This window comes from Mesocricetus auratus, unplaced genomic scaffold (assembly GCF_017639785.1).
Source record: "Mesocricetus auratus isolate SY011 unplaced genomic scaffold, BCM_Maur_2.0 Super-Scaffold_100047, whole genome shotgun sequence".
Lineage (NCBI taxonomy): Eukaryota > Metazoa > Chordata > Mammalia > Rodentia > Cricetidae > Mesocricetus > Mesocricetus auratus.
In genome coordinates this window covers 5,120,355-5,143,821 of record NW_024429224.1, presented here as the reverse complement: position 1 = coordinate 5,143,821, position 23,467 = coordinate 5,120,355, and the positions used below count along the sequence as shown (strand labels likewise).

The window sequence follows — 23,467 nt, the reverse complement described above, 5'->3', positions numbered from 1 at the left end:
CACAAGCAGGTTCCAGTCTTTCATTTATTTATTTACTTTTTTTTTCACTTTTTATTTTCAGCCAGGGTTTCATTAAATTGATTCGCCTGACCTTAAACTCACCCTGAAGTCTAGTCTGGCTGTGAACTCATAATCCTCCTGCCTCAGCCTCTCATGTAGCTGGGATTACAGGCTTATGCCTAGTAGTTTTAAATTTTTTCACAGTCATCCTTAATGAGATAATTCTCATTTAAAAGGCTACATGCACAATCCATAAATGAAAATATATATTCAAGCTCTCTGTCTGTTTCTCTCTCTCTTTCTCTCAAGAGAATATGTATTAAAAAGAAAGAGAATACCTTGGGATGGATTTATTTAAGGAGATACTTGTATTGAATTTAGCATATAGTTCAATATGTTAAAAATATATATTTGTATACCCCGTTTGGGAACACATCCATAGTATAAAACTAGTGTCTGTAACTATCAAGTAGCTATCATATGATTAGATGAGAGTATCAGATGCTGTTTTTAGTTGATGGAAAATTGGAAGTTTGATTCAGACAGTATGTATTCTTCTACTTACAAAGTCGAATAGGGACAAAACAATATGACCAAGAGCAGCTTGGGGAGAAAAAGCTTTATTTCGGCTTACAACTCTCAGGTCACACTCCCTCAGGCCTAATCTTTGTGTGGAGAGACTGTAACTTTTCTTTGAAAAGAAATCATCCTTGGTTTTTTTTTTTCCCAGCCTTAAAAGAATTTTAGGTGAATGCGTGTTTTGCCCGAATGTTTTTTGTGTACTGTGTGCATGCTATGCCTACAGAGGCCAGAAGAGGGTGACAGATCCCTTGAGATCAGAGTTACTGGACAGTTGTGAGCCAACATAAGGGTGCCAGTGTCCCCTCCCCCCCGGACATCTTTCGGTCATGAGCTCACACTATTCTCATAGTGGCATCCTGGCCCTCTGTAGGCTTTTCCTGCCTGAGTCAATCATAGCAGGCGCTCTAGCCACATCCCCATTGACGTCATCAACAACCGCCACCACTAGAATACTATGCAGTGCTTTTGAATGAAGCTCGCCCATCCCGCCTCCCCTTGCTCCGTCCTTCCCATCAGTATTATCAATGAAATCTCATCCACTCCTCTTTCCACATCTGTGTCTCTTACAGATCGTCACTGATGTGGTTTACAGTCAATGATGGAGAGGAGGAGAAATGAAAGAATTGAAGACTGACATGAGGAGAAGCGTTCCTACGCTCCTATCTGGGTAAATCCGGGCTTTCCTTAACCACAGGGCTGAGGCCGCTGCCTTCCCTCTGTAGCAGAAGAGCTATGACTACAGCGCTTTCTTAACAGACATTTTTGAGGATAAATGACCGCTAGTACTACTATCCACGCATTCCTACGATGTTGGTCGTCTCATCTGAAGCATCTAGTCTCCCCACGTTGGGTGCCAGTTCCCAGCTTGAGGACTCAGTCCTGACTCTGCATTTGTTATGAACATGACTCGATATCAAATATTTCTCCTTTGTCGAAATTTTACTTGAAATGAAGTTTATTTGTTTAACGTGTAAGTTCTAACAACATTTTGCAATATTTAGGGGCTTTTTATGTACTTAGGAATAACTGATAATGTGGCAACTGTAATTTTTGGTTTTTCAATCTACTTAGGCATTTCCCTATAAATTAAAAATCTAATGCTATTTGAAAATATACAAAGTAATTAGGAACTGAGAGCCGGTTTTGAGGTTGTTATTTTTTTTTTCAGGGTGGAAACCATTTTTCCTTCAGATCCATGTGTCAAAAAGGTCTATATCAGTTTCCCCATAAAGAAGTGCTTTATACTCTACCTGACTGGTCTGGAGTGTAAACAGGTTTGTCTGTATGGATGAAGAGAAATCCATTGTCATAGGTTAGTGGAATTTTTTTCGATTTTGAAAAATGCTTTGACACAACTTCTAGGTACACATGTGAGACCGAGTCTTGTTCTCCAGGCAGTTGGCTGGGTTGTATCTGTAAGAATAACAATGGAAACGGTCTAATTCTAAGGTTATAAAGCATACTGCACAGCCGCTGCAATCTCATTAGAACCAAAAACAATGCTGCATATTGCATCATTTAGAGAGTGGTGCAGCCTAGCCCTGTAGAGACTGAAGCAGAGAGATCACAAGTTCAAGATCACCCTGGGCTACGTAGGGAGTCACCATCTCAAAAATTAAACCAATTCAGCCAGCAAGTTAAAAAAAAACAACAAACAGCACAAGGGTTAGAAGGGAAAACTAGTTTTGTCAGAAGCCCTTCATTGTCTACCGTCATGATGAAAGTTTAGCTGTCAGCAACGGGAAATTTCCGTTTTCTAAGAACTCTGAAAAGGGCCGGAAAGACAGCCCAGTTGGTAAAGTATTTGCCTTGCAAGCATGAGGTCCTGATTCAAGTCCTCAAAATCAATGTTACAAAAATGCTGGGTGTTGTGGCCAGCACTTGTTTCCACCTTCCAAAACTCGGGCCCGCCACCTGGCCAGCCTCCCCCAACTGGTGAATTCCAGGCCAGTGAGAGACACTGAAGGCAGATGGCAACCAAGGAACCGCAGCTGAGCTTGTCCTCTGGCCTCCACAAGTATGTTTGGCCAGTAGCGTGCACACACACACACACACTCACATGGGGGTGGGAGTGGAGGAAGGTGACAGTCTAAAAGAAAAAAACAAACAAAACAAAACCCAGAGACTGAAAAAGTACAATGGCAGAATGACTGAGCAGATCTGCAGTCCAATCAGACAGGAAGCCTGGATCTAAACACTGTATCATGTACCACAGAGTACTGGGATCTCCTCTTGGGGATTGATGGGAGCAGCAGCTGGGTGGTTGTATGTGGAGGTCCCTAAATGAGGATAGCATAATAGAAGCCGTCTTCATATTCCCACTGTGTTCTGAGAGACTAACACTTAGTTAAGTTTCTATTCTCTGTGCCTGCTTATCTTCCTGTACAGCACATTTTCAAGACCTGCAGTCCAGGTTCTCACACCCTTCTGCTATCTGGCCTGCAGTCCAGACTCCCCTTATCTGGGGACTTATCTCCTTAAAAAATGAATTTAAAACCCAGAGGAAAGCCTTTCCAAAGGAGTGTATCAAGTGGAAGACATGGTTTAAAGGCAATATAGGTAACTTAAAGAAGCCAGACAATGGCTATAATAAAACAACAATGACACTGAACAGACAGAACATACATCATTTATGGGACAACTCTATAGTTCAGGAACAAAGAAGTGTTCAAGCTAAAAGCCTAGAAAACATATTCAACAAATAAAAATGGAGCAACTTCCAAATCTAGGGAAAGAAATGGGAAGACATTTAATATTCCAAATACACTAGAGCAGAAAAGAACCTCTCCACTTCATACTATAATTAAAACACTAACTACACAGAACAAAGAAAGAATATTGAAAACTGCAAGTGAGAAACACAGAATCATTTATAGAAACAAAACACATCCGAGTAACAGCAAATTCTTGCACAGAAACTCCAAATATCAAGAGAGCATGGAAAGAGGTATTTTTAGCTGTGAAAGACGATTGCCAAACCAGATTGCTATATCCAGCAAGGTTTCCCTCATAAGTAAAGAAGAGAGAACATCATCTAACAGCCAACACTGACTGAAGGAATTTATGACCACATGTCAGCATCACAGATGCCACAATGAAAAGAAAGATGAACACATCTGTGAAGCCACAGGAAAGAATAAGCTGTGTACCAGAACAGTATAATTAAGGAATAGAAAATGCCAAACACTACATAACAGCAAAACAACAGGATTCAGCACACCTTTTAGTGATAAGTCCGGATGTCAATAGTCTCAGTTCCCCAGCTGAAAGACACAGCAGATTGATCTTAAACATGGAACTTATCTGTTTGCTGACTGCAAGAAACACATCTTACTGGCAAAGACAAGCAGCCTTAGATCGGAAGGGCTGAAAAAGGAATTCGGAGCAAAAGGACTAGCCAACAAGCAAGCATAGTTACCATGACACCTGAAAAAATAAACTTAAAAACTAGTCAAAAAAGATTAAGAAGTCACTTCATATTAATTAAGGCAACAATCCACTAGGAAGGCATCCAATCTCAGACATATGAATGTTGGACACCAGCACACCTGGATACGTACCAAACGCTGCTGGATGCAAGGCACAGATTGACATCAACAGAACAAGGGTAGTTGTCTTCAGCATCATACTCTCACCAGACCCCATCCACAAAATAACCAAGAAATATCAGGTTTGAATGGTATTGTAAGCCATATGGACTTAGCAAAAACATTTGTAGAATATTCTACCCAAACACTGAGGCAAACATGCTTTTCTCAGTGACCCACAGAACTTTCTCTAAAATACACCACCTTTTAGGACATACAGCATGTCTAACTGAGTAAAATAGTTTAAATGATTTCTTTATATTCTATCTGAGGACAGTGGACTCAAACTAGAAATCGATAGTTGGAAAATTATAGAAAATATGAAGGTCATGCAGATTGAATAACACATTGCTGGATAATGAGCAATCCCCAAGGATGAGAAGGGAAGTTAAAAACTCCAAGAATCGAATAAAAATGAAAACAACAGAATCTGTGGATACAATTATTTCTCTTTAAAGGAGAAATAATAATCAGTGGCTCTTAGACAAGCTATCGGAGATAGATAATGATGATGACGATGATGAAGATAGATAAGTAGATAGATGATAGATAAACTAAAACTAGAGATAAAAGACAGACTTCACCACAGATTTTAACAAAGCTCAGTAACTTGTTAGAATAAGTTTGAAAACCTATATTCCAATATTTGAAAAGAAGAAATGGATAAATTTCTTGACATGTATGACCTAACAAAATTAAATTAAGAGAGCATGCACAACTTAAACTAATCTATAACAAGCCGATGGGATTCAAACAGTAATAAACTTACTAAAAATGCCCAATCCCAGTTGCAGTCACAGCGGATTCTGTGCTGACCACACTATTCCATAAAATAAAAAAGAATACATCCGTTCTAGTTTGCTTTTTAATGAGACCAGAAAATCTTGAAGCTGTTAGAGGAAAGCATCGGAAGACACTTCAAGAGGCAAACACAGACAAGGACTCTTTCTGGACAGTACTCCAACAGTTCAGGAGACAATGATACCCAGAGCCAGCAAACATGACTGAAAGAAATACTTAATGTTTTCTGTACAAGGAAGGAAACAAGTGAAAACGTGGCACCAATAACAGGAGAATTTTTCCTATACATTTGATGGAGAATTATTATCTAGAATAAAGGACTTTTAAAACTAAGGACTAAAACAAAATGAAACAAAACTCCAAACAACACAAGCAATAAATTGGGTAGTGAAACGATCCCACAGTTCATAAGCAACAAAGCCCCGACTGCTGACGAGCATATGGAAACCTGCTCTACACCCTTAGCCTTATGGAAAACGCCAAAGAAACTGAGACCCCATCTCCCTCCAGTAAGAACAGCCATCCTCACAATGGTGATAAGAGCAAGAAATGCTGGTGAGGATGCAGGGAAAGAGAACCCTTGCTATTGCTGAAGGGAGTGCAAACTGGTGCAGCCACTAGGAAAACCAGTGTGGAAGTTCCTAAAAATAGAAGTACTTCTGGCTAAGCTATAGCACTTGGGCATGTACCAGGGGCGATAAAAGTCAACACGGTAAGACATGCTTGTACACCCATCTTTATCATTGCACTAGTCATGATACCCAAACCACGGAGACAGTCTGCTTGTCCATCAACAGGTAAATGGATACAGAAATACAGAATAAGTTCACATGGTGGAGTTTTATTCTACCACAAAAGACAAAGCTGCTGTGAATTGGATGCAGCTGGAGATCTCCACAGTAAATGGAGTGAGCCAGACTCAGAAAACAAACATTACATGTTTGCGTGTTTTCTCTCATTGCAGACACACACACACACACACACGATATTAGGAAATAGAAGGGAGCCCTGAGTAAAAAGCATACTAGCAGGAGGGGGAGAAAAAGGAGAGTGGATGAGGAGGGCTGAGGGGAATAAATATGGTCAAAGCACACGACGCACTTGTAAGAATTTGTCTTTATGAACCCATCAGCATCTACAATGACATGCTCAAACAATAAAAGTGGAGCTCAAGCATCTAACCAATCTGAACTCAAATTCTCAAAGCATTTGAAGTTCTCTGATCACTTTGTACTTTTCACTCACTGTGTTTGCAGTGAGAGCAGTTGGCTGCAGCAGTCAACAATCCCATAGCAAGGGGAACTATATGAAGTTTAGCAAACATTCAAACACCCATATGCACGTTTAACTAACATTTCTCCTTTCCTAATTTTCGCCTAAAAATATTTTCAGTTAATGTTATTTCAATTTTTTAAAAAAGTATTTCGGTTCATCTCCAAATATTTTTGTAGAAAATATTTTATTTTTAAAAATGTGGGCATGGGCACACTTGACTCACAAGAGGAAATGTTATTTTTATGTTCAGAGTTTTGGGTTTCCCTCATCACTAACGACTGTTAACAATCTCATAATCACACAGTTTTGAAACAATACCGATGACTATAACTTTATCAACGTTCAAGCTTTGCACACATTTTTACCAAAAGTACATAAAGAAAAAAAAGAATAAATACATACTGTTAGCATTGCTGAGTTTTGGAATTTATTTTCTGGAGATAAATTAACATAGCCTGAAGAATAGGTCATTTTTTTGTCAGGATAACTTCTTATAGAGATTGTTGCATCAAATGCTTCGGTGTAGCCATGGGCTTGAATTACAACATTTTCAGATGCTCCGACCTGGAAGACTTTGGGTGCTGAAATAACATAGCTGTTGAAACAGGAAAAGGATCACTACCATTGCAGGTTTTCTCACATGTCTGATAGTTTTTCTTTCACTCAAGATTAATTTTAAAAACCTATTTTAAGACAGACAGTGGTAGCATAAGCCTTTAAATCCAGCACTCAGGAGGCAGAGGCAAGTGTTTCTCTGAATTTAAGGCCACCCTAGTCTACAGAGTGAGTTCCAGGACAGCCAGGGCTACACAGAGAAACCCTGTATTAAAAAAATAATTTTGAAGACAGGTAGTGATGCACACTCATTTAATCACAGCACTTGCGAGGCAGAGGCAGGCAGATCTCATTGAGTCTACAAAGTGAGTTCCAGGACAGCTAGGACTGTTACACACACACGCCCTCTCTCGGAAAAACCAACCCCCCCCAAAAAAACCAAACAAATAAAGAAATAAATATTTCAAATTAAAGTAACAATTTGAAAGTAAACCTATATTATGATGGAAAAATGCAAGCTTTCTGGGAAGGAACAGGTTGTATTTAAACCTAAGAAATAGCTAAAAGATTAGTTTATATTTACAAAGACAGTGATAGAGCCTCCCTGGGATGCTGCTTCGCAAGAGAACTTAATGGTTCTGACTGAAGCATGTTACTTGGTCATTTGTATTTCTAATTTAGAAAAATTTCAGCCTAGGAATGGATCACTGAATGTCAGTCTTGCCATCTTCTAGAGGAGCAGCTGAGGTAAAGCCATGGGTCTAAGCCACGAGTCACAGATTAGTTAACAGGAAGTAATTTTAGAAATATGCTATGCTAATGGGTGACTAAGGACAAAGATAGAATACAGGAATATTGGGGTAATCTGTAAATGAAGTAGCAATGGAGATCCTTAAAGGGCTAAGATAATGATACTGACATTAGTAACCACACGACAGTAATGCTAGGAGTAAATGAGGAGTCATCACATGCTGAAGACTCTGTAGCACTTTGCACAGAATTCTTAATCTTTGCAGAAGTAAGTTATTTAGACTGTATGACTATCCTTATTTTTGACATATTCAGAGGGTAATTTGCTCAGGGTCACTTGGTTTATAAAAGAATGAGATGGGACTTTATATCCAGGTCTATTTCAGCTATTATATTACTGAGGTCAGTGTTACACTTGTAACGTCAACACAGGTAGATGTCTAATTGTCTTCCATGCAATTTATACAAGAATGAAACTTATTCTATGCAAGCTTTTGAAACATGGTTTTTTAAAGAGTGTTTTGTCACTTTTGATACTATTAATAACTCATGACAAGAGTGTCTACTCTGAATCATGAGAGTTGCATATGTGGTCACATAGGAAAAGAAATGCATGTCAACCCAGTAATTAAGTGTCCCAGACATCTCAGGGTGCACCACCCCACACCTAAGAATTACTACAAGCTCCTACCAACATTAGAACATTTTTGAGCCCCTTAAAAATCAACAGACCTACCGGACATAAAGCAAAAGATACCCAGCCTACAATCTACAACTCCAGAGCGGCTTGAACCCTCTTCCAGAAACAGATGGAAGCAGATGCAGAAATCCACAATTAACCAATGGGCCAAGCTCCTGGAGTACAATTGAAGTGAGGGAGGAGTCAATAATATGAACAAAGGAGTCAAGACCGTGATGGGGAAACCCACAGAATCAGCTGACCCGAGCTAGTGAGAGATCACTGACTCAGGTCTGACAAATGGGGAACCTGTGTAAGACTGAACTAGATTCTCTTAATATAGGTGACAATGGTGTGACTGGGAAAATATATGAGGCCACTGGCAGTGGGTCCAAGATCTAACCCTACTGCACAAACTGACTTAGTGGAGTCCACTCTATTGCAATAGGAGAAATTAATAAAAGTCTAAAAAGCTTGGACCATCAAGCCCGTACAGGAAAGGGGGACTTCTGATCTTGGGCTCCCTAAGACAGCACAGAAGAAAAAAGCGCTGGTCAAGGGAATTTGACCCCCTGACTGAGTATGTGACTAGAGGCCCACGTCCGGGACTCATTACCATCCAGAGGGCCGGAGATTTAAAGACGGTAGGCACAGGAACATGCTCTGGTGGCCACCAACGAGTTGCCTGCGGCTCCTGCTATGATAAAGAGCGGTTTCTCAACTTTCCGTGGGACACCGCAGGGGGCGATGCAATATGCTACTTATCAGCTTCACAGAGGCAGGGAGAAAAGCGGACTGGACATAGGGAAAAACCTGGGCCTGCGCCTTCGCAGGACAGGTTTCCATCCCGGACTGCTCTTCACTCTGCCCTGCACTGACACCCATAGGACCAAATAAGGTAACAGCCCCTCTACAAGGGCCTACTCAGCCCCTCCTGATGACCTCACCCCCTCAGGCCACAGGCGCATTTGTCCCAATCTCCCTCTACCTATGCTTTCCAGGGTCTTGTCACCCAGGGACAGCCTTCTACAAGTGCTGCAGCCTATCCTAACGCCGCCAAATCCTGTTGGCTATGCTATGCCATTTCCCCACCATACTATGAAGCAATTGCCCTGCTAGGGTCCTTCTCAAGCATCAGGAACCCAGCTTCCTGCAGATGGCCGTCTAAAGCTTCCCTGAGCCTGCAGTCGGTCTCAGGGCAGGGAACTTGTGTGGGCACAGTGTCCTTAAGCCATCAGCACCTCTGTAATCAAACTACCCCCATTGTAAATAGCACGGACTACCTTATACTCCATTATGACACTTGGTGCGCCTGTTCAACGGGCCTGACAGCCTGCCCCCACCAACAGGTGCTCAACAGGACCAGGGGCTTCTGTGTTCTCATCAAGTTCCTTCCCCACCTGACCTATCATACTGCCACTCTACTTGGGTCAGCCGGGACCTGTCAGAACAAAAGGAGAGCCCATCACAGCAATAACTCTAAGCCTCCTTCTGGGGACAGGAATTGCTGCCAGTATAGGTACTGGGACCACAGCACTCATACAACGAGGACACTACTATTCCACCCTAAAGGCAAGCTTAGACTCAGATCTTAAATGAGTTGAGCATTCTATTACCCATTTACAGGGCTCCCCAAGCTCCCTAGCAGAGGTAGCCCTACAGAGTCGAAGTGGGCTAGACCTACTATTCCTGCAACAGGGAGGCCTTTGTGCAACCCTAAGGGAGGAATGTTGTTTTTACCTAGACCACTCAGTGAGAATAAAAGACAACATGGCCAAGATCAGGGAAGATCTAGATAAACACAGGCAGGAAAGAGAGGCCGGCCAAGGATAAACAACTCCCCTTGGATGACTACCTTGATATCTGCTCTCACAGGCCCCCTTCTGATACTTCTTTTACTGCTAACATCCAGCTCCTGTATTGCTAATAAGCAACTCCAGTTCATGAGGGATCATCTAGGGGCTATTCAGTTAATGGTTCAGAGATCCCAGGTCTATCAACCTGTGCTCCAGGCTTCCCCAGAAGTTTTTGAATTACTCACCAGGAACCCAAGTTTGGGTTCTTGATGCAAAAGACAAAGGGAGGAATGTAATAGGGAAAATTAATAACAGTCTAAAAGAATCTAGACCACTAAGTCTATACAGGGATAAAGGGTATTTCTGATCTTGAGCTCCCTTAGACAGCACAAAAACACTGGATAAAGGAATTCGACCTCCTGACTGAGTGCGTGAATAGAGGCCTAAAAGACAGTTAACACGCCATCAGTGGTGTCAACATTCCTTTGTGCTAAAGAAAACCAGATAACCACCAATTACAGGTTGTAAACACTCAGGGTCCAGGGGATAATTAACAAGCTCATGACCCAATGTCCCCTGCCCTCTCCTGCTCAATGTATCTTGCTTAAACATACAGTTATTGCTGTATCTTGTGTAACCATGGAAACTTTGTAATCTTGAGGTTTTCAGCCTTGTGGTTTTTCCCTGTAACTCCCTACCCCCTCTTAGCTGTAAGCAGGTATGGAGATCCCTGCCATGGCTTCATTAATAAAGAAACCTTTGACTTTGCATTCGGTGGGTCGTCTCCTTGGTGGTGGTCCTTTTGGGGTCCGGTGGAGTGGGCATTAGAATGGTAAAGCTTGAAAGTATTGAGCGTGTAGATATAGAGCTGGTCATGTAGGGTTGGAGAGGTGGCTTAGCAGTTAACAGCATGAATATCCCTTACAGAGGACTTGAGTTTGGTTCCCAGCACTGACAACAGTGGGCCACCACCTGTAACTCCTGCTACAAGCCACAAGATCACACAGTACTTATACAGCTATCTTATCATGAGACAACGCAGAAGAATTAAGGATTCTTCTGATGTATAAACCATCAAAGACTGTATTTGGTATTACAGTCTCGTGAATGAATTACTGCTTCTTGCTGTAGATTCTTCCTGTAGCTTATTCCTTTCTGCAACAAACTTAGGATTTACTTCCCACAGCTTGGATTATCTGATCATTTACTGGGAACAATTTCTCCCATGCATTTGGAGTTTACTGATCACATCCCTTAGCTCTGTGTAAAATCTGTTCTTCATTAACAGGTACTAGTTTACTGATTATGTCCTTTAGCTATGTGTGAGGCCTGTTTCTCACTGTCAGGTTCTTGTTCCCACCTCCATTGTAATTGCAGAGATCTGCCTTCCTGCAATTATCCCTATTGATGGGCATTCGTTCAGTGTTTAGGGCCCAGGCAAAGTCATCCCACCTAAGACATTCCCAAATATCCAAGGACATGAAATTACTACACATCCAGAGTTGTTGATTCATAGCTGCCTAGATTGATAGAAAAAATGAGCACACCCTGGTTTTTACCTCACTGTCAGATAAAGAAGTGATAACTTAAACTCATCTTACACTAAAACTTTCTCAAATTTCTCGTTTTATTAACCCAAGATTTTAGCTCAGAGATTTACTGCTTGTGCCCCCCCAGAAGATACTGACAAAGGTAATCAGCCCATTTTCTCATCCTGGGGGGGAGGTAAACTTTCCTGAAGGCCTGTGCAGTCACTGAGTCCAGAGCACTGGAAGGTGCGAGGTTTTGTTTCTTGTGCAAATTAACCCTTTCCTTGACCTACAGCCCTAAGCAAATGGTGGTAAGTTTCTCCCAGCAGTTTTAGTTTATTGTGGTGTGTGTAAATCTTATTTACCTTGCTGACCCTGAGAAACTCAAGCCTCACATTGTATTGCAAAACAAATTACTGTTGCAAACATGTATGTATGCCTGTACCCCCAAGGACTGGGAAGAAACATAGAGAAGAAGAAGACAAAAAAAATAAAGGAACATGTAGAGGAGCAATTGTGTGTGAGTTAATTCTGTTTTCTTAGATTTCAGTTCCTTCGCTGACTTGTAGTTCCTTGTTTGAACCATGAATAAAAAATTTAGAAGCTAGCCTTTTAAAGTTTTTGATAAACTCCAGCCCTGTGGGACCCAACATCAACTTCCAGCCTGTACACACATACACACACACACACACACACACACACACACACACACACACAATTTTTTAAGGTGGCTATGGGCTAGCAAGCAGGCTCAGCACTTAAGGACGGTTGACACCAAGACTAATGGCCTGAATTCAATACCAGAAACCCACATGGTGGAAAGGGAAATTGACTCTTAGTAGGTGCCCTTTGACCTCCCCATGTCTGTGGTGTAATATGCATGGCTAAAAAGCTCCAGACACTAATAAATGCATAGTTTTTAAAAGCTGACTGTGGAACTTCCCTTCATATGAACTTTGGTCTGGATTGATGCATCAGCCATGCAGTCTGCGCATAGGAAGAAATTTCATCTCGTGTATTTTTCCTCACTCAGAATTCCGGGTCATTGGGCTTGCACAGAGTTGGGTATTGCTTGGGTTGCTTCTATTTTTCTGTAGGCATCTGTATGGCGTCCCCTCATTTCCTGCAGGCTCTATCTGCACATCACCTTTGTGAGGGAACCTTTCTGTACAGAGCCTTAAATGTGGCCTTTGGTTTCTGTACTCTCATGCTTTTTTTATGCTACTGGAACTGCCTGTCCTTATTCATTCATTCTGTCATTGACTCATTCATCCTGTCGTTGGATATTTTGTTCTTTCATTAGCTCATTCATTGTGTCATTGGATACTTTCTCTTTTTACTCATTCATTCTGTCATTGGCTCATTCATTCTGCCATTGGCTCATTCGATCTTTCATTGGCTCATTCACTCTGCCATTGGCTCATTCAATCTTTCATTGGCTCATTCAATCTTTCATTGGCTCATGCATTCTGTCATTGGCTCATTCAATCTTTCATTGGCTCATTCACTCTGCCATTTGGCTCATTCAGTCTTTCATTGGCTCATGCATTCTGTCATTGGCTCTTTCATTCTATCATAGTTCATTCTTTCTGTCATTGGCTCATTCAGTGATTCATTTATTCACTCATTCATTATCTGCTTCTTCATCTAAAATGCAAACTCTAGGAACAGTCTTCTCCCACCCTCAGAACCTATTAAAAGGTAGGTGTCATGACAGTTGGTTTGGTTGTCATCTTTCTGGGACTGAAAATGCCTCGGGGCTTAGTAAAGCACATCTGACCAGTTGAGTCTATGCTGGTTTCAGGGAGTCAACTAAGGAATGTCATCCTCATACCTCGACTGTGGATAATCATGGCATCCCACAGACCAAGGGATCCCATGCAACGGGGGAGGGAGCTAGGTTGAGTGCAAGTATTCTTTATTTGCTTCTGAGCTGCCTCATAGGAGCTGCCCTGTCTGTCACACACTTCTTGCAGTGATAGAATAAAATCTCTGACATCTGAGAAAGATAAATTCCTCTTTTAAGTTGCTTATTCCAGTATTTTGACCCAGTGGCAAGAAAGCTGACTAGCATGAGGTTAAAAATATATGCTAAGTCAACAAAGTGCTTAAATACTGTGCTGCAAATGGCAGGCTACCTCATGTTTTTGAGAGAGGAAATACTTTCACAGTATGGGCCATTGTAGTAGAGCAGAGAGAATTCTGAATACCCCTGGACAAGAATCATGAGGGTCCAGGTTCTGGTGTTTAATCTAACTGTCCCTGAGCTTCCATTTCTTGTCTGTCAAAAAGGAATACATAAAAATAGATGGCAGTACTCATGGATGACTGTGACCTTGTAATGAAGTCTGAGAGTAGAACTGTGTGGCAGGCTTACACATTAGTCCACGTTTCCTGGCATTTGTATTTCTACAGTTCTGATACTGTCAGGGAGGGAGTGAAGTGCTGAGCAGGAGACTACAGTGAAATCCTGTCTCGCTAGCAGTGTGACCCTTGACCCCTCACTTCTCCTGTCTGGACTTGCCATCGCATGTGGACAGAGCAGGCTCTGCACATTAGCCAAGGCCTATAGCACCGGTTAGCCAGGGAGCTGAAGGCAGAGTCCCATGTGGACACGTGCTTTGAGACCAGCCCAGACAGCATAGTGAAACCTCATGGTAAAAAGAAGAAAAGAAAAGGATAGTTCAGTGAGGTGATTTTCATGTTAAATTCCAATACGAAGACATTTGTACACACGAGAGCACTATTAAAAAGGACAAGATTTTGGTAGCGATAAAATTATGACAAATTGGTTTATAAATACAGCAGTAGTTATAACCATAATTTTTAGTTTTATCCCTTAGTGGGAACACTTCATGACCCACAGTAAGTAATCTTATGCATCATTAATTAAAATAAAATTATGATTATTAGCAATTGGTTTTATAAGACTACCCTATTGGAGTTACTCTGACGTCACTGCATTTAAAACAGGCAAATTAAAAACTAAGTGCCAAGTACAAGTAGGTGATAAATGCCAAATAATTGATTATCCTAGTTTGACTTTGCCATCCCAAAGTAGCAGTTGTGTTGTTAGCTGCTCCCCACATCCAGATGTGTCCTCAGCTCTCTCATGAGCAGCTGAGACTTTCCATTTATTATCTCTGGAGAGGACAGTTATTGTTGAATCAACACAGCCCTGAATCTCCCTTTCACTCCCCACAGCTAAGATGACCAGGAAAATGAAGATGGCTTGTTTTACTTACGTTTGTTCTTGTCCCCAGGTTTTGTCCAGGAAAATTAAAAAGCAAAGTGTCCACCAAATGCCCATGGCTGGAAGTGGCATGCACCCATGGGCATGACCTTCTTGTAGCTACTTTGCTTTTAAGTAAACAGAGTTGGAAGAATTTGGGTAAATTAGCTCTCTGGTTAATTATTAATGTCAGAGAAAAAGATCTTCAAGTGAGAAAACTAAAATCAGAAATGGGCACAACAGGATGTTTTAATGAACATAAAATATGTTTTAACCTCCAGTCATGTCCAGTAATAAAGACAGGAGTTTAACATCAACTTAGACCCGGGATCTTATTTTCATGAATTCAAGTAAAAGCAAGGGCCTGGGTGCTTGCCAGTGTGGGGGAAGGCTCGTTGCGGGGAGCCAGGAGTCACTGCCTCTGGCTGTCTTCTCTCAGCCAGGTCCTTTGCTCTGACACCCTGCTACCTTCAAACTTGATTCTGGCAAGTTCCATTTGTGTCCAAGGTTGACAGGAGACTTACTTGGATTTCATTTTAAATGGATGATTTTAGAATGAGTTTGGTCAGGCCTTAATTCCAGAACTCAGGAAGCAGAGGCAGGTGGATCTCTGTGAGTTCCAGGCCAGCCTGATCTACAGAGTAAGTTCCAAGACAGCCAGGGCTACACAGAAAAACCAAATACATAAATAATATAGATAGATAGATAGATAGATAGATAGATAGATAGATAGATAGATAGATGGATAGATAGAACAGGTCTGAGCTAGAGAAGTGGTAGTAGCATCCTTGGCAGTACTTGTTGTAATCAATGGTAACCTAGGTCTAGAGAGGCGGTACAAGGACTAGATCCCATGATCTATCCCAGTCTAGAGAAGGAACAAGGCATTAGATGGAGAAAAGGTTGGAACTGTCTGGAAACCCAGCAGAGATGCTCATGTGATTCCTTGATCAATCAGTCACTTATTCCTTAAGAGAGAATGTTTGTAAATCCATTAGTCACTCTTTCAAAAATTTGCATGCCATCAGTCATAGAATATTTTATTTTTAAACGTTCATGCTTTTCAAGTAGCATTTCAATAGTTTAAGACAAGAACTTAACATGAAAAGAGATGAATAGTATTTCCCATGACTGCTGATTTTCTTTTTTTAAAAAAGCAGGTTTGATTATTGGAGACAGGATCTGTCTATGTAGCCCAGGCAGTCATGGAACTCACTGTAGACCAGGCTGGCCTTGAACTCACAGAGATCCACCTTCTTCTGCTTCCTGAGTGCTGGGATTAAAAGCATGTACAACTAGACCTCACAACAGTTGATTTTCATAACTCATTTATACTTAAGAAAAATTACAAACAGTAATTTTTAATTAAACATATTTATGTTAATTAGAAAATTTTATTTGCACTTTCCTTTTGTTAGTATTCATTTGTACATTAGTATATAATATACACTGTATTTCAAGTTAACAGAAGAAATGGCCTGGAAATGGAGGTGTATTTCAGTTGGTAGAGGGCCTGATTATCATGATCTGGGCATGGTTGGAGGCCCAGTCCCTCATGAATATCAGGTGCATTAGCTAGTGTATCCCTGTAATCACAGCACTCAGGAGGTAGAGGCAGGAGGATCAGAAATTATAGGTCTTCAGCTACATAATGACTTTGAGACTAGCCTGGGTAACATGAGACCCTGTCTATAGTAATAATAATGTTTTTGATGATGATGATGAAGAGATGTCTAAACACAGTCCTATTAGTCAGAGTCTGGTCACACTGGCAATGGCATTTCTAACTCAAGATCAGTAAGGTTCTAGTTAGCAGTATTTTTTCCTTTTCTCTTTTTTTATTAATTTATTTTTTACATTCCCAACCCAGATCCCCTCCCTCCTCTCCTCCTACTTCCCCCACTTTCCCTCCTCCTCCCAGCTGCTCCTTAGAGAGGGTGAGGCCTCCCCCAGGAAGTCTACTAAGTCTGTCCATCATCTCCTTGAAGCAGGACCAAGGCACCTCTCCACCCCACACCCCTGTGTCTAGGCTGAGCAAGATATCTCTCCACATAGGATGGGCTCCACTAAGTCAGTTTGTGCATAGAGTTAGATCTTGGACCCACTGCCAGTGGCCTCATATATCTTCCCAGTCACACCATTGTCACCTATATTAAGGGAGTCTAGTTTGGTCTTATGCAGGTTCCCCATTTGTCAGTCCTGAGACAGTGATCTCTCACTAGCTTGGGTCAGCTGATTCTGTGGGTTTCCCCATCGTGGTCTTGACTCCTTTGTTCATATTATTGATTCCTCCCTCACGTCGATTGTACTCCAGGAGCTTGGCCCATTGGTTAGTTGTGGATTTCTGTATCTTATTTAGCAGTGCTTTAATACTGAATTTGTTAAAAGGGAGTGGGAAGAAAATTTTTTTACAGTATTTCACTAACAGTATTTCTTTTATATGTATCATTGAAATGGAAAAGTAGTCTGTCCCTATTATTAACTACCTAGCTCATTTATTTCCAAAGAAAACCTGTAAAATGATTAAGCTGGGTTGCAAAAGATGGGTCAGGTTAAAGCAAACAGTACCTTGTGATCACTTTCGGGAAACAAAACCTAAGAGCTCAAAAGACCGCCCAGTGGACAAACGTAAGAGCTATATTTCAAGTGCGAGCAAAGATACACTTTTTGTGCTATAAGGGCAAATACTAGGAAATGTTATGTCCAAATCGCTCTTGTAGAAAATGTTTAAGAAGTAACAGTTCTCAACAATTCATAGAGTCTCGACTGTTTATCAGAAAATGTGTACACCCAGCTGTCTTCTAAATGTGGCTCGAACGTGGGTTTTCTTCATGGTTTAATCTGTGCCACCTTTCTACAAGTATTGGATGTTGTGTGTGGAATAGGCAAGTGTGGGTGGGTCACTCTTATTTTGTAGAAATACCTCATTCCACAGTTATCCAAGTAGCTGATAAATGCACGCATCCCCCCCCCCCCCCCGCACAATTCTTCACAGACCTTGAAAGAACAATAATCAATTTTGTATGGAAAAACAAAAGACCCAGGATAGCCAAAACAACCCTGTTCAACAAGGCAACGTCCGGAGGCATCACCATCCCTGACCTCAAGCTCTATTACAGAGCTATAGTCCTGAAAACAGCTTGGTATTGGCACAAAAATAGACAGGTAGACCAATGGAATCGAATTGAAAACCCGGGTATTAACCCACACACGTACGAACATCTGATCTTTGACAAAGAAGCTAAAAATATACAATGGAATAAAGAAAGCATCTTCAACAAATGGTGCTGGCATAACTGGAGACTGGCATGTAGAAGAATGCGGATTGATCCATGTTTATCGCCATGCACAAAACTTAAGTCCAAATGGATCAAAGACCTCAACATAAATCCAGCCACACTGAACCTCTTAGAAGAGAAAGTGGGTGGTACCCTTGAATGAATTGGTACAGGAGACAGCTTCCTGAACATAACACCACTAGCACAGACAGTGAGATCAACAATTAATAAATGGGACCTCCTGAAACTGAGAAGCTTCTGTAAGGCAAAGGACACAGTCAGCAAGACAAAAAGGCAGCCCACAGAATGGGAAAAAATATTCACTAATCCCACATCTGACAGAGGGTTGATCTCCAAAATTTACAAAGAACTCAAGAAGCAAGTCTCCAAAACATCAAAGGACCCAATTAAAAAGTGGGCTGCAGAACTAAATAGAGAGTTTTCAATAGAGGAGTCTAAAATGGCTGAGAGACACTTGAGAAAGTGGTCAACATCCTTAGCCATCCGGGAAATGCAAATCAAAACAACTCTGAGATACCATCTCACTCCTGTCAGAATGGCTAAAATCAAAAACACCAATGACAATTTATGCTGGAGAGGATGTGGTGAAAGGGGGACACTCCTCCATTGCTGGTGGGAGTGCCAACTGGTTCAGCCACTTTGGAAATCAGTATGGAGATTCCTCAGAAAAATGGGAATAAACCTACCACAAGACCCAGCAACTCCACTCTTAGGCATATATCCAAAAGATGCCCATTCATACAACAAAGATGTCTGTTCCACTATGTTCATAGCAGCCTTATTTGTAATAGCCAGAACTTGGAAGCAACGTAGATGTCCCTCAACCGAAGAGTGGATAGAGAAAATGTGGTACATCTACACAATGGAGTACTATTCAGCAGAAAAAAATAATGGAATCATGAGATTCGCAGGCAAATGGATGAGACTAGAAGAAACGATCCTGAGTGAGGTAACCCAGTCACAAAAAGAGAAACATGGCATGTACTCTCTCATATATGGATTTTAGACATAGATCTTGGGAGTGCCAGTCTACAATCCTATGGCCAGAGAGTCTGGGAAACAGAAACTTCATTTAGTGGCTGATCGAAGAAGAGGCAGACTCCCTCAGTTAAGTACTGAGCTGAACTCAAGAAAGCCAGTAACAGAGAGGGAGGACTGATGATCAAAGGGATTAAGACTGGGCTGGTTTAACCCCCAGAAACAGCTGACCAGACAAAGGTTAACTCTTGAATCCCAGGCATCAGCCTGGGAATCCAGCATGGGACTGATCAAGACCCCCTGAATGTGGGTGTCAGTGAGGAGGCCTAGGTAATCTATTGAGCCTTGGGCAGCAGATCAGTACCCATCCCAAGTATACACACGGACTTTGGACTCCAATAGAACAATGTGAGGTGCACTCTCACCCTGAACTCTTGGGGAAGGGTCTAGGCCCTGCCCTATATGAAATGACAGACTATGGACACCCCCATGGAGGGCCTCACCCTCCCTGGGGGAATGAGGGGATAACGGGGGGGGGGGTTGGGAGGAGGGCACGGGAGGAGGGGAGGGAATGGGAGAGGGACCTGGAACTGACTTGTGAAGCAACCTTGTTTCTTATCTAAATTTAAACTGGAAAATAAAATAAAAAAAGAATTATCAGGAAATGAATAAATATTCTGGCAAGAAACTGAAAAAAAAAAAAGAAATACCTCATTCCTTTCTATCTTTTTTTTTGAAACATGGTTTCTTTTTGTAGCCCTGAGCTCAGCTCAGCTCAGCTCTGCTAGAAACCCTGAGGGTCAGTGAACCTCCAGCAACTTTCACCTGGCTTCTGGGGGCCAGACATGTGCTGGCTAGTTTTTTGTCAACTTGAGACAAACTAGAGTCATTCTGTAAAGGGGAACCTCAGTTGAGAAACGCCCCCACTGGATTGGCCAGTGGCTAGCCTATGGGGCATGTTCTTGATGGGTGATTGATGTGGGAGGGGCCAGCCCGTTGTGTGCATTGTTTGGCTGGTCAGGTGGTACTGAGAGCTATGTATGAAAACAGGCTGAGCAGGCCATGAGGAGCAAGCCAGCAGCCGCACCCCTCCATGGCCTCTGCCTCGGCTCCTGGTGCGAAGCTTGAATTCCTGCCCTGACTTCCCTCATTGGTGACTGTGATGTGGACCTGTGAGTTGGAACGAGCCCCGTCCACCCCAAATTACCTTTGCCATGGAGTTTGTCACAGCAGCAGGAAGCCTGATTAGGACAACATGGTCCTCAGAGCCTCTCTCCATCTGGGTCCTGCTGTGGTCTCCTGTACCCACACCCCTTCCTTTATTGTTTAATAAGTGTCTAAGATGTGAAGGGGCTCCTGGAAGGTGGGTCTTTCAAGTGAACACTCTTTATGTAGAGATTTCACATTCATTTAGTAAAGAGAAAAGTTCTAGGAATCAACTATTAATACGAACCACAGACTTCCTTTTCATAAATAATTAAAAAAAAAAAAGGTCTTGATGTCTGATTTTCAAAGCCAAATAGTTTGCAGGGAGGAACTGTTGACGGGTTGCAAATGAGCAGAGTCCCAGTGTTTTGTGTACCGCTGTTACAGGTGCAGACCACAACACTGTTGGCTTCTGCAGCCTGCACTCTGGCTAGCACAGGAGAGCTGGTGTGGCCCGTTTCCTGCCCCATGGAGTTCATGCAGTCCGAGGACAACCAGAGAAAGGGGGACATCTCCTCTGAAACGGAATCCTTCTAAATGGAGACTTGAAAGTGTCACACGTTTTATTTAACTGTGGTGGGCTGCCAAAGCGACTTGTCCCTCAGAGTGACTTTGGTCTCAAATCCAGTTCCATATCTCATTGCTATTGTTCTTACATCTTTATAGACACAAACTGTAGTGTCTTGTTACTCATCCATTGGTTTGGTGGTGTAGCTAGCCTCAGAGACATCCCCTACTGGTCCTTGCCTCCCAAGTGTCCATACATGTGCCTCATCCCAAGGTATCCGGCTTGGGTCCATTTGACTGTGACAAAAGTTTAAGTGTGTGACTCATGAGGTTAGGTCATAGTTACATTACTGCTCCTGCACTGTACAATCATGGACTGCCTGTTCTGGGAGAAACTAGACTGCATGAAATGAAGACGTTCAAAAACCCCAAGGTAGGACAGCTCAGTTGATAAAGAGCTTGCCAGGCAAGTATAAGCACCTGTGCCCAACTCTACCTCAACCAGACATGCAGGTGGGTGAGTACATATAAACACACACACACACCCTCGTGCTCAGAGCCCTGTGAGCAAGCGGCCCTGGAAGTGATCCCCACAGCTCAGTCTTCCTTTTAGATGGCTGTATCCTGGCTGACACTTTGACTGCAACTTCGTAAGGAACTGAAGTTATGCTCACCTAGATAAGCCATTGTGAAGAGAGTGTCTGTTGTTATTTTAACCACTGAATTAATACTTTATAACATTGCAGTAGCTTGTACACCAGCACAGTTTTCTCAAAAGATAGCACTCATGAAAACCTCTGACATCTGCCCTGCCACTAACAGATACATACTTTTTACACAGCTATTTTTAATTTCCAGGCATATTTTAAGATATTACATCTGTGTTGGAAGACAAATTTAATTCAATTTTGAAATTTTTGAGATGGGGTTCTGCTAAATTCCTTGTTTGGTCTAGACCTCAACATGTAGACCAGGCTGGCCTTTAACTTATAGCAGAGATCTCCTGCCTCTTCCTGAAAAGTGTTAGGATCATAGACTTAAATTGCCACACCTTCCTGTAAGACTGTTATGGAATTGTCACCTGCTTGTAGGGAGTTAATATAGTCCCAAAGTAAATGGGGATTTGTTCTGATCCAGCCAGTGCCTGGGAGCAACTCCTTTTTATGGTAACCTCTGAGACACAACTTCTTCAGTCCCCAGGGGATGGATCCTGCTTCAAGGGGATGCCCAAATGTGGTCCTCCTCATCTGGAAACCATAGAAGCAGCCACAAAACTCTTAGGATTGCGCTTTCTAGCATGATACCTCTCCCACATTTTCAACTTCTTTCTTTTGCAAATGACTTTTAAATGAACCCATACCAAATATATATCTCTGTTAAAAGAAAAGCCAAGTACCACATAACTTTTCCTTTAATGTTTTAAATTTATTTTTATTTTATGTGTATGCATGTTTTGCCTGCATGTATATCTGTGTGTCGTGTACATGCTTGGTGCCTGAAGAGCCAGAAGATGTCCCACATGCTTACCGCCATGGGTGGGAATTGAACCTGGGTCCTCTGGAAGAGCCACCAGTGCTATTAACCTCTGAGCCCGCTCTCCAGTCACCAGCAGAACTTCAGTGGACTCTACTTCTAAAAGAAGTGCTAAGCATTGCAAATCCTTATTCTCTTTCCCCCTACCAACCTTATATGATTTTCTCCTCATTTTCAGAGACCCCATGCTTCAGGACACTCTCTAGACATCTCCATGAAAGTTTGAATAAAAGGCCCACAAAACTGATAATGTGAGTCCCTCTGGCAGAGGCCAGGAAAGCTGAGTGACATGAATAGTGTAGCATTAAGCCCACTGTAAAGCAGAGAAAGTTGGAGAGAGTGACAGCGGAAGAACAGAACCACACCGAGAGAAGTCCTAACAGGTAGCGTGCTTCTGAGCAGTCTTCAGCAGCAATATCCAGAAAAGCCACTGAACTGGAATGCATTTCCTCCGAGCTAAGTTTCTAATGCCTGACGTAAGATGTGATGGTCTCCCTTTAAGGCAATATACGAATATGAAAAGACTTCTTTTTGCAATGTGCTTTTCTGGCAAGAATAACTTCTAGAGTATAGATAACTTGGGAGTTGTGCCTTCTTAGTATATCTTCAGCCAGTTTCTTTGTAACAGCTGGATCATGCTTCCTGTGAATCACCAACATTGACCTCTGACCCCCATCTTTCTTCCATATTGGCCCATCTGCCATTAGGGAAAGACTGAAAGCTCAGAAACATATTAGTAATGAAGAAATAAAGGACAAGAGAGAATTTATGTCAGGTGGACTGTGTTCTAAGTAGGTTGTAAAAAACATTACAAGGTATCACTTATCTTTATAATTATATTTATATTTGTGCTGAAAATATAACTCTTTTACCAGTTATTTTCATTTCTCTTGGTAAATAAATGCATGGTGTTCTTCACATATATTCCATTGAGTCAGTCATTTTTTGCATTGTTAGGATGTGAATACCTCTCTGATTTTCTTTAAACATTATTTACGAATGTGCTGAAATAAGATTTGTTTAATTCAAGCACAAAGCAAAAAATACTAACAACAATCTATGGTATATTATATACATTATATATTCAGATTTGTATCTACCTCACTCAGACATTTACACTTCTTTATGATGACCCTAAATGAGACGTTGATTCTTTAC

General features: G+C 41.8%; 1 protein-coding gene and 1 long non-coding RNA gene across 4 annotated transcripts in view; one reads left to right on the top strand and one right to left on the bottom strand.

Annotated features, from left to right (window-relative positions):
- The window catches only part of LOC101837460 (complement C5), an 87,860-nt gene extending 72,925 nt beyond the window's left edge, over positions 1–14,935 (bottom strand). For all 3 annotated transcript variants that reach the window (XM_040735652.1, XM_040735653.1, XM_040735655.1), the window contains exons 1-3: positions 14,800–14,935; positions 6,648–6,840; positions 1,833–1,995 (exon numbers count right to left, since the gene is read on the bottom strand). In XM_040735652.1, coding sequence (XP_040591586.1) covers positions 1,833–1,995; positions 6,648–6,840; positions 14,800–14,879 — 436 coding nt within the window. In that variant the 5' untranslated portion in view covers positions 14,880–14,935. The remainder of the gene's footprint in view (positions 1–1,832; positions 1,996–6,647; positions 6,841–14,799) is intronic.
- On the top strand, positions 1,030–23,217 carry LOC121136054. Its single transcript, XR_005873165.1, has 4 exons — positions 1,030–1,249; positions 1,339–1,552; positions 1,751–1,894; positions 22,488–23,217. It is a non-coding gene; the product is annotated as an uncharacterized LOC121136054 (long non-coding RNA).
- The last annotated feature ends 250 nt before the right edge of the window (positions 23,218–23,467 follow it).